The sequence below is a fragment of the Schistocerca cancellata genome, chromosome 8, assembly GCF_023864275.1.
Source record: "Schistocerca cancellata isolate TAMUIC-IGC-003103 chromosome 8, iqSchCanc2.1, whole genome shotgun sequence".
Classification (NCBI taxonomy): domain Eukaryota; kingdom Metazoa; phylum Arthropoda; class Insecta; order Orthoptera; family Acrididae; genus Schistocerca; species Schistocerca cancellata.
Genome location: NC_064633.1, coordinates 427175871 through 427188246, shown reverse-complemented (window position 1 = coordinate 427188246; position 12376 = coordinate 427175871). Strand labels below are relative to the sequence as shown.

Sequence of the window (12376 nt, the reverse complement as noted above, 5' to 3'; positions counted from 1 at the left end):
AACGACACTCAAGGTGAGATAGGGGTGGGAAGAGGAGAATGAGAGGCTGGGTGGAAGGAGGAGTCAAACAGAGGGGGCAAGAGGAGCAGCAGGAGGACATGGATAAAGAGCGGAAGAGGAGGAGATAAAGAAGGGTGAGTGAAGCAGATTGGGATTTATATCCAATTCCCATGCATTCTTGGCAATTGTGAAGCATCGTCGGGTTTGCTAACTGCATAAAGCAAAATCCTTGTTATCTATTGCGAGACATCCTTTTACTTTACAGGCAAAGGAGAGAGCATCTGGGACCACATGCTGCATGAGCACCCAGAATACGGCAACAACGGGGACAATGGAGACGTGGCCTGTGACTCGTACCACAAGTATGCCGAGGATGTACAGGCGCTCAAGGACCTGGGGGTGAGTACACACAGCAAATGTACAGGGAGTGGACAATCATACTGAAACACCAAAAGCACAAGACATTGCTGTGCCTAAGATGATGCAGGAAGACCATTGGCATTCAAAACAGCTTCCAGCTTTTTCGGAATGGATAAATACGGGTTCTGTCTGGTCTTAAAGAAAGTCTTATACTATTCTTCCTGCAAAATAGTGTCATGTCCAAGTAACTTTGGAAGACGTGGATAACGATTACGTACACTTTTCTCCAAAGCAGAATACAAGGGGTTAATAATACTGACATATGGCATTTGTGGTGGCCAGGGGAGGTACGAGAATTCATCCTCGTGCTTCCAAAACGAAACCTGGACGATGCGAGCTATGTGAACAGGGGCCCTGACATTTTGTAACACAGTGTTATCATTGGGGAACAAACATTATACCAGTGGTGGGACATGATCAGCCAAAATGTTCAAATACTCCTGGACAATAATGCGACATTGTAGATGACCCATGGACCCATGAAAAACCAAGATATGGCTGCCCAAATCATCCAACCCCGCCCTATTTCATTCATGGGTCGTAAACTCTGCCATACGTTGGAAACTGTGTGCAACAAGACTCATCCGAGCAAATTTCTCCATACTTCAGGTTCTACGGCTCTGCCATTACGTTTTCCTGTTAAGGACATTTGTGTTTCGCAGCTGTCGTCCTCATATTTTGCGTCACAATCCTCTTCAGTGACGGTCTGTCACAATCACCCAACACACGCTTTCGTTCGCTTTGCACCCTAGCAGATTGTGTATTTCTGCTTTCATTGGATGCAGCGTAAATGTTCGATGTGGTGCCTCTTGAAATACCAGTTACTTTGTTTACTGCGGTTACGGAAGTACTCATCGCGTGAGAACCAACAATTTTCCCACATTCGAAGTCACTTAGCTCTGACATAATCCACTCACAACTACACAGTTCACTATTCTGACCGCGACTGACACTTTTATCGTATTGAGGACACTGGACAGGTGCCGGTCCAGGTCAAACACAAGCTTAGCTAGGAGCTTCGTTTATGTTTAAGCAAGCATTTCTCTATCGCACTATAGTTCAAACAGCTGACAGTACAGAATGCTGAAGAGGTGTTACCAGGCCAGAGGGCTGCTGGAACGCAATGCCCAAGCCCAATTGAGGAGCGAATATCACAATACTCTTTGTTCACCAAAACTTCAATATCCAGATTACAACATCCGGCGTTAAGCCCCCCCCCTGAAAAAAAATACGTTCCATGGAAAAATGAGTTCTTAAGTGCCTAATACGAACTAGGAGGGATCGCAAGTAGAGTGATATTTCGAAACTAAATTTACAATCTAATTCCAGTAACAATAATTACCTGAATCCTAAGTAGAAGAGGCATCAAAGATTCACTCACCCCTCCGAAAGGGATGTTTAAGAAAAAGGCCATTCATAAAATTTTGTTTAATCGAAAATTACTCTGGAGATAATCATTCACACGGAAGGTTAATTTATCAAACCTCTAGCCCGATGGGCTCAATAGAATCAGAACTCTTTTAACTTTGTAGTGTGACTTAGAGACTGTAATTTAAAGAGAAAACGCTTTCTTAACAATATACGAGTGCATCAATGAGGCGCTATTTCGCTGTGGCACCTTTCAGAGAGCATAAGCTCTCCTGACTGCACTGGACGATGACAATCCCAGAGGCAGGGCTCGCCACTACAAAGAAAAAATATATCTCACTCTACAATATATACAAAAAACATTCACCGCCAAGGGTGCCGGTATTTGTCGAGGCACCAACCTTGATGAATATAACACAGTAAAATTTACAGCTAACCATCTAGTAAAAGCGAGGATTTTTTTTAATGAAGCTAAACAGTGGCAGTTGTTGGGATTCATATGGCCACCATAATTCTATCTTTAAACTGTCACACAGGAAAATGAAAATTAATCAAAGAACGACTCTGCTTTCCTTACCTAACCGCAACAAAAACAGGCAGCGGATCTGTGATTAATTACACAAGATAATTCACGGAAGCACTAGGTAACTAGAAACGAAATGAACCTAAGTGACACCAATTCTGCTGAATGGTGAAACGGACAGCTTCGGAGTCTTACAGTGGCTAAAATGGCATTTCTGAATTAAAATCAGTTTAGCAGCTGCTTGGTTGGTTGCTTTTGGGGGAGTGGGCCAGAGAGCAAGATCATCAGTCCCTTCGGATTAGGGAAGGATGGGGAAGGAAGTCGGCCATTCCCTTCCAAAGGAACCATACCGACATTTCCCTGGAGCGATTTAGGTAAATCACGGAAAACTTGAATCAGTATGGCCGGACGCGGGATTGAACCGGCGTCCTCTGAATGCGAGTCCAATTTGCTAACCTCCGCGCCACGTCGCTCGGTAGTTTAGGAGGAAACGGCAGAATTACTGGTGATTAGAACTTTTACTCTTTTTAGACAAGAACGCTTTAAATAGTACGTGCTTCCACAACGATTGCCAACCGTAAACACTACCCTCATCAACAACCACAATCAACGGGATTATGCATATGTAGCACTATAGGAGGGGCGGAATTCGTAAACTGTTTAAGCATAAAAGTAAAGCTGTGCATTCACAGCTCGGTACGGTTTCTAAACAGAAACGGACCAAAAATAACTTAACAGTTCGGGGCACAGAACTTACAGCAGTAAACAGCAAACCCGCAAGATAGGGTGCAGTCGGCAGCGTCAGCGAGAGTTCCGAAGACACCGTGCGATGCCACAGGGTGGGACACGGCCGCACACAGGTGTAAACCTCCCTCGAACGGCAACTGTGGACACTGCCAACCCCAGTTCCGCTGCGACAAGGAGGCCTCGCGACGCGAAGTCGCACTCAGCTGTGCCGCCACTCTGCGTCGAGCCAGGCCAACAGCGACCCCGCCTCAGGCGTCATTGCTGCTGCCGGTCCCGACCAAAATCGCCTCACCATTCGGCAAATGGGCGTACAGTATTCTCCCGGTCGTCCCCGTAACTATCCGACCTCACTGCAAACCCACCGACCACATGACTGTCTAAGCCCGATCTATTAATGCTCAGTGCAGCCATCGCGCCGGCCGGAGTGGCCGAGCGGTTCTAGGCGCTACAGTATGGAACCGCGCGACCGCTATGGTCGCAGGTTTGAATCCTGTCTCGGGCATGGATGTGTGTGATGTCCTTAGGTTAGTTAGTTTTAAGTAGTTCTTAGTTCTAGGGGACTGATGACCACAGCAGATAAGTCCCATAGTGCTCAGAGCCATTTGAAACATTTTTGCAGCAATCGCGCGGTAGCAAAGTCAAGTCAAATGGAAGAGCCGACGCAAGGCTAGGCCAAAGATAGAGAAAAGGCTCTACGGCTTTCCTTTATTCTTCTTCTTCTTCTGTCACAGTTTCCCTATATTTTAACGTTCCAGGAACAGAGGGTGCACATCATCATCATCTGGAGTGATGAATATCTAACGGAAAGTGCAACAATGTCAATGAAACGCATCCCATGTTATTTCTCTACGGCATGGTTCCAATATTGGGACTTTTAGTAGGGTGTAATTTGAGCATAACATACTCGCGGGTGATACGGCACTTTGTTTGTGTTGAGACACGTATTACACTCGATCAAAATAATTTATGTGAATAACTATGTCCCAGCAAGCTGCCCCTAGTATGAGTTCAGAATTGTCACATATTGTATCATTTATGGATGGCAATGTTCACATTCTGGTGAAGATGCAGAGGCCTCTAGTAGCGGTTTCAGTAACTTCTTAAAAACATCAATTTTGATCAAGTTTAAGAATAAAAACTCAACAATAATGACGCAAAAAAGGCAGACGAAATACATTAGTAGAATAGGACGAGATTGCATTTTGTCCATAATATATACTTTGAGGAGAAATCAAATTGGAAATAGATTTGACAACGAACGTATAGGACTTAAGCTGAAAACAGGAATAATACAGTGGTGCTAAAAACATTTTGTATCAGAAAAGATACAGTCAGCAGCCTTAGAGGATATTTACAGATGATTAAACTCTGGACATAGAGAAAAAATACGTGTAATCAAAATTACTTCAACTGCCTCAATTTTGCAAATAACGTAGTATTTTTTCCGAGTGTATAAAACTTTCAACAAATATGATAGCTCGACAGTGAAAGTTTGAAAGTAGAACCTACAGAGCGACAAAAACTTGAAGTTCGCAAAACAGGTATCCTGAACGCATGAAAGCCGCTTAGCGAACAATGGGAATTCCTAGGATAAAAATAAATGTAATGAAGCCGTAATAAAAATTAAATTTGGGACATATAAGCCGGCGAACGGATGGTCGACAGACCACATTGATAGGTCATTCTATTTTAAGGGATAAATAAAAGCTGGGACAACAAAGAAATGGAAACCTGGTGGAGGACATTATGAAACATGCAGGAGCACCATGGAAGCGTATAAATGGAGGGGTTTCTGTCGGAGGCCTTTGTTTAGCAAAGCGTGTCAAAATTCTAACGATAACGCATATTTTCCGTACTTCGCATACCCCATCGACAATATGGAATTGCATCTCAGCATCACAGAAGCTATGATAATATTTTCATGTAAAAAGAGCATGTAAATTCCCTTAGTATCATCTATAATGTCACAACCATTATTTTCACAAATACTTTTCACACGATAACTGAGGACAGTTTCTCAGTGTAGACGGGAAATAACTTTACTGAACTGATGATAATCCAAAACATCCACTACGAATGATAATGATTTTCTGCAAGTTATCAATTTCTTACACTCATACTGACATAGCTGTGATTCCAGATTTGTACCACCAAAACTATTGCCAGTTCTGCCCAACCTCAGTTATCTCTTATTCTCTCATAACCGCTCCTCAGAATCAGCTGGGAAAACAGCCGTCTGACATTTGGCAAAAGCCCGAAAGCCAGCGCAGATAAATAATGTCTCCATGAATTGCAGACATTAGATACGAACTGCATGAAGTTTTCCCTCAATTAGCTTGCAGGGAGATAGTTGTTTGTTGATCCAGCAAATGCGAAATGTAAGCTTCACTGATGTTCTGTTACAAAATACACATTCACAAAGAACAATAACAATTTTCAGCTTCTTTTATATACATCATCCGTTGAAATTAATGTGTCCACCAGGTGTTCGAAGGTGACGTACCTGAACAAAATACTGCCAAATAGTCAGCCACTTCAAGTTAGATAAACTCTGCAGATTTCGACATTGTCAGTGATCGACACTGCTTAACACCTTCGAAGTCTAATTAATGACATAAATCTACTTCCTACGTTTAAAAAGCTTTTACTGTTAGTTTTCGAAGACGTTTGTTGAATGTTCTTCCACAATACCGTAACTATTGCGCTGCTGTCCACCGCTAGCAGTAGAAATGCTAGTGTAACACTGCATTGTTTGTTTCAGGCTAAAGTATACCGCTTCTCTATCTCTTGGCCTCGCATACTGCCTAATGGGGACCTGGACGTCATCAACCAGCCGGGAATCGACTACTACAACAATCTCATCAACCTATTACTGGAGAACGATATCCAGCCACTGGTAAGAACGCTTTAATGTCTATTCTCTGGAAGAATCCATTCAGACGTGCACACTATGCTTTGGCCATTCACTACTCCACATAGCATTATTCTGCAGCATAAATGCGCATCCTAGCGTTCATAGAACTTATCGACGATAGTGTAAAAATTTCTTCACTCTGAGGAATTTACTGGTCAATCTGAGGAGAAACTGGTCATAAATTCCTCTCGGACCCTTATATTAGCAAGTGAAACAGTTACACAATAGATACCAACAAGAATGAAAGGACGAATATCCTGTCAGTAAAAATAAATGGCAAGGATCCGCGGATCTATCTTGGACTGACTACGCCTGTAGAGCCACCCGCTGCGGAAATAGTTTAATTTTATTTTTCGGGGGTCGGTCACGGGCTGCACCTCTGACTTCTTCTGGAGTACAACTCAGTTCTGCGTGCCTATATAAGTTCACAAGGACATCGGCTCTTGACCGATTCGTTCTAGTCACACATTTTACACTAGTTTTAAATTGTCAATAAAACTATAATTTAAAGGTACTCTGATGAAGTTCACCATTGTTGAAGCATCGCAGTTATAATGGCAGTGATGACGATAAAGTTGAGTCCTTAGAAAAAAAAATACATGTAAAAACACCATCACCACCAACATACAAATAAACTATGACTAATGTGATATATATTATGTGCAAAGAAAAGTTTCTACTTCAGGTTTTTTGTATTTCTTTACATGTACATGACGGTGCCAAATACTGTTAAAAAATTTGCTCCAGTTAATTAAAATGTAATCGAGGTGTCTATACGACACTGATGCAGTTACATTTTTTCTTGATGCTCGTTTACAGATTTGTTCCATATGACTGCTGTTACTGTTTCGTATATGTGTATTGACGTGGCTTCTTACGTAACATTCAGAATTCCTTGTTTTTCGTTATACCCAACTGTTATGTTACTTTTAGGGGATTTTTTTCAGAAAAACATAAGCATGTTCAGTCACTTAGTTCCACTCTAGCGAAAAAAAATCCCTACGGTATGAGATCATTTTGTAGCGCATAAACAGCTTTTCATCATGCTGTCCAGTTTCTTAGAAATTAAGAATCTTAACTTTATTGCCGCCCCACGAAAGTAATAAAATGTATTTTTATCGGCTTACACAGAAATACTCTCCTAACTAGGCTCCAATTACAACGTCATTATTGCCAAGGCTATTGGTACAGTGCGAGTGAAAATAAGATGATTGAAAATACTTGTATCTGTTATTGAATGAGCTAGCCACAACGGTTTCAAAAGTAATTTCCAGTTTTACTATTTAAAATCCAAGAAAACATAACCACACTCGAATACACTTTTAACACTACTACCATAGTACAGAATTTTAGAAATTGGTTTTAAAGGTTAACTGGAATATTGCATTGTATTGTACGACGGCTTGAATCACTTATTGGAAAACTTTCAGCTACGGTTTTATTTGAAATCGGCGTTCACTATCCATCTCTTACATTTTCCCGATTTTGCATTTATTTTCCCGTTCACTCACTTTTCGACTTTTCTTGAAGCCTATGTAAACCGTTCAAGTAAGTGGAGGCAGTCCTTAAAATAACTTCCAAATGTTAAATCATCTTTTTTCCTAATATCCCTGGCAATCTATGTCGTCTGAAACTCTTTCCTTACAGTAATGTTATCCTTGCCAGTCACTGTGGCACAGTGTCATTCACTTGATACTCCGTAATTTACTACGGAATTGAAGGAAAGAAAATAAATGACAATCTTGGTATTTTCATCATGAAAATATATCAAATGTAACGTTCATAGCCAACGTCTCCCACCTTACAGGTGACGATGTTCCACTGGGACTTACCGCAAGCTCTGCAGTACATAGGTGGCTGGCCTAATCCCATCCTCGCGGACTACTTCCTCGAGTACGCCAGGGTGCTCTTTGACAACTTCGGCGACAGGGTGAGTTATTTTGTATACTGATATTTCTCTTATTATTGATTATAGTAAGGATAATTTCACTACAACTAAGGTTTGTAGGATTTTGTTCTACAGTAATTAATATGTAAAGTGAAATACGATAACATCTTCTCATGATCACAGTAATTTCAACCATCGATGCAATTTCCGAGGCAAGCTACTGTCCCCTGTCTTACACCAGTGAGGAATTAAAAGAAAGATACTGTCAAGTGGAGATCGAACAGATTTTCTGTTCGGGTCGAAAGGGAGAAACGTTAGTCCTTAGCTTCTGAAGAATGTTAGGGTTTCACCACATATCGAACAAGAATTTTTTGAGATCGAACCCAAGCTCGGATTGGACAAGGATGAGAGAAGAAGTCGTTCGTGTCTTTCCTAACTAACAATCACGACCTACGCTTTAATCAGCTTGGCGACCACATGGAAAACTCAAATCTGTATGTCAGGACAGAGAATTTTGCAAACTAGTTGACAGCTAAAGTTTCCCCTAGGGATAGTATGCTGCCAACGTTTGATGGAGATGGGCATAAACGTCCATATTTTTTAAGTATGGAAGAGTGTGCCGAAATTATACATTCTCTAGTGATACTGACAGAATTCAAGTGAGATATAATAGCATTTGTATTTCCAACATGAATAGTTCATAGGAAGAACGTTAGATTTAACAGAGCGCATAGAGAGCAACTGTGTCGAATATGTGATGATGTATCACCGCTGTGTACGAAAACTGGCGAAACGAAGTAGACCCCAAATATCAATTTTCAGTAAGTAGATTGCCTAACTGGTAATACATATTTTGCAAATAATCTTAACGAAAATGTACCGTAAATGATAACATTGAAGTTCTAGAAACATCAGGATCATTACTGTAATAGGAGCAGGAATTTACTGTAGATACTGCACATCAGTGGCGGTCTCGATCACTGATCACCAAGAAAAACGTGTTAGAACAATTTTAATGTTGGTGATGCAATACAAGCATAGTTTGAAGAAACAACATCGTGAAATTGGTTCTCCTTGTTGTGTGTGCTATCACTTCCTTCCTCGGACCTGGTGATGTAGCGGTAATGCATGTACATAGAAATCTGGAGCAAGATCGAATGCCCGTCGGACAACGATTTTCTTTCAGTCTGCCTTTAACGTAGTATTTGTGGTATCACGTATCTATACCACACCACCGGAGTCTTTAGGTTGGCAACAGAATTGTAAGTTACCGCCAGGCGCCGATGGCAGCATTATTTCTAATGAGTCTTTATACGCTTGGGGGAATACAAGTTAAAGATCTGTTTACTGTGTTGAGTTGGTCTCTAATCATTTCTGATCCTTCCAGCTTTCCTACGACGACAGTTGCCACAGCACTCTTCAGCCCACCTCACCATGGTGGACAAAGTCGTACTCAACAGTATTCACCTCTCCATGATGGTGAAATAAAACATGTTTCTGATTCGACTTTAAACTGAAGATGCCCTGTATCCATTTGGATAACGAGAATAGGTTAGGTATATGTAAGTTGTCGAAGTGGTATCCAATTGAGATACTTACACCAGGGCATTCAGCTACATTAAATGGTTATTATTATTGTTATTAGCAGAGCCTCGTAGATATGAAGGAAAATCTAAGAATATTGTTCAGCGGACCGTCTATTTCCCGTTGGTAAACAAGGTCATGGTTGAAACTTCCTGGCAGATTAAAACTGTGTGCCGGACCGAGATTCGAACTCGGGACCTTTGCCTTTCGCGGGCAAGTGCTCTACCGACTGAGCTACCCAAGCACGAGTCACGGCCCGCCCTCACAGATTTTCTGCCAGTATCTCGTCTCCTACCTTGCAAACCTTACAGAAGCTCTTTGCGAACCTTGCAGAACTAGCACTACTGAAAGGAAGGATATTGCGGAGACATGGCTTAGCCACAACCTGGGGGATGTTGCCAGAATGAGATTTTCACTCTGCAGCGGGTGTGCGCTGATATGAGTGCTAGTTCTGCAAGGTTCGCAGAACTTCTGTAAAATTTGGAAGGTAGGAGACGAGGTACTGGCGGAATTAAAGCTGTGAGGACGGGGTGTGCATCGTGCTTGGGTAGCTCAGATGGTAGAGCACTTGCCCGCGAAAGGCAAAGGTCCCGAGTTCGAGTCTCGGTCCGGCACACAGATTTAATCTGCCAGGAAGTTTCATATCAGCGCACACTCCACTGCAGAGTGAAAATCTCATTCAAGGGCGTGATTTCTTAATCGTGGGGTTACACTTTCGTAGTAGTTGATGTATGTGGTGATTACTCACAATCATTTGCGTGAATAATAATCTAGTATTTTCTGCTAGCGGAAACAGACTTCATTTATGGGCGGACTATCAGTTTTGAGAGTCGGCTTGAAAAGTAGCTGCACAATGTTGCAATAGTCTATAACAATAGGTCTAAAACAAAATAATGCAGAACCAAGTGACTTTCATTTCTATATAGGAAGTGGGTGACATGTGCTCTACGAACAGCAAATGGAATAGACTTAAGACTGAAATTAGCCTAGATTTCTTTTCGTAACATAATTCTCCATTTCAGTGTTAAGCTTCTGACGTTTCTGAAAAGGATAATTGACATTCAGTGCCTATTACGCGTTCTGACTTCTGACAGTGAGAAAGTGACCTGAGGAAATCATTGAAAAACTGAATGTCACTAAGCGACAAGTGGAGAGTTGCGTGTAGTCAATTACTGGGGCACGGGGTCCCGGGTTCGATTCCCGGCGGGGTCAGGGATTTTCACCTGCCTCGAGATGACTGGGTGTTTGTGTTGTCCTCATCATTTCATCATCATCCAGGAAAGTGGCGAAATTGGACTGAGCAAAGATTGGGTAATTGTACGGGCGCTGATAACCACGCAGTTGAGCGCCCCACAAACCAAACATCATCATCATCATCATCAATTACTGGGCCAACAGGAACACAATTATATGGAACATAGAGCAACTTGGATGGAAGCCGTAATCATACAGCAGCGGAAATGAAATGGAGATAGAATATTTAGCGAAACAAATCGATGTTAGAAGGACTGATGAAGATCATTGCTAGATTCAAATAGGGAATACCAAGTGGGTGGCACAAAGAAGCAACACAAGAAACAGTAGGAAACGTTAAGGCTATAAAAGCAGTAGTTTACTGATGAATTACAGTTACGACAGTAGCACTTGCATTAGATGTGGTTAAAGACAAATTGTGCGTGGTATTTTCGAAATTTTAGACTAGACGAGATGAAACCCAGTGAGATGCAGTTGCATTTCCTTGCGTGACTATTTTTTAGAAACTCTGAATGTCCTGAATCATCAAGTACCAAATTTGAACTAGACTCTAATCGTAAAATGATAACTCTTTCTCACGGTCCCATACTGCGGTTAGATATTTCTCGAATACGTGATATTTGAAGAGTTCAAATTCTTTTGTTGACAACGTGTGACTTTCTCTTGACTTTGTCATTCGCCAGATGTCTCGTTAACAAACTACTCTTAAGGACACTGGAGCGGTTCAAACTGTTGTTCCATTAACACGTAATTCGTTTCGTACGATTGGCCGATTTCAGCCTTACGAGCCATTCTCAAGTGAAATAGGGGCCAAGAGCATGTCGTAATATATGAATTTGCAGCGGACATGACAGTTCTCATAGCGAGCAAGGACGCATGCAAGCTTTAAATTTAAAATAGATTGTTTACTGTACGGATGCTCACCTTCGAAACTATTGTCACGAAGAATAGAGCCCAGAAAATTAATATGAGGTGCGACGGTTTACTATCCAGCCACATTTTCTCACTGAGCCTCGTAAAATCACCAGCATCTGACAATACAGTGGTAACACGTTCCTTTCGCAGGTGAAACTGTGGACGACGTTTAACGAGCCCATCTCATTTACTCGCGGCTACGCTAGCAGCGGCGGCCAGGCCCCATCACAGAACGCTTCTGGTATCGGCGACTACCTGGCGTCGCACACCGTCATCCGGGCGCACGCTATGGTTTACCGCCTCTACGACGAGCAGTACCGCTCCACGCAGAACGGTGAGTCCAGACTGTACACTGATACTCACTTAAATATAGTAAGCTAGCAAGAAGTACAAGGCAAGTTAAAAAGGTGTGCAGATAGTTATTATTGTAAGAGGAGAAAAAGAAAATAAATACTTACATCATTACCGTGTATTTCATTTTGAAGCCTGTTTTGGAGGGTACCTTATACTGTAAGTGTATTGTTTTGATTAAGACAGTGAGATATGGAATTTTAACACGAAAATCTTTCAAAAATTGAATATCAGGGAAGAGGATAATTCACAATAATGAAAACGAAATAGAGGTGGGCAGGATATTCAATGAGGAAAATGGATTGCATTAGAACTAAGGAAATTCTTCGATGGGTTTATAGACGAAACAAAGGCTATGGCAAAAAAGCAACGGAACAATGCTGGACCAAAACACAGCTAAAAACTAACTGTA

At 41.8% G+C, this 12376-nt stretch overlaps 1 protein-coding gene across 1 annotated transcript in view; it reads left to right on the top strand.

Annotated features, from left to right (window-relative positions):
* The window catches only part of LOC126095610 (lactase/phlorizin hydrolase-like), a 223849-nt gene that overhangs the window by 166970 nt on the left and 44503 nt on the right, over nt 1-12376 (top strand). The window contains exons 15-18 of the mRNA XM_049910379.1: nt 266-399; nt 5820-5954; nt 7780-7902; nt 11764-11947. Coding sequence (XP_049766336.1) covers nt 266-399; nt 5820-5954; nt 7780-7902; nt 11764-11947 — 576 coding nt within the window. The remainder of the gene's footprint in view (nt 1-265; nt 400-5819; nt 5955-7779; nt 7903-11763; nt 11948-12376) is intronic.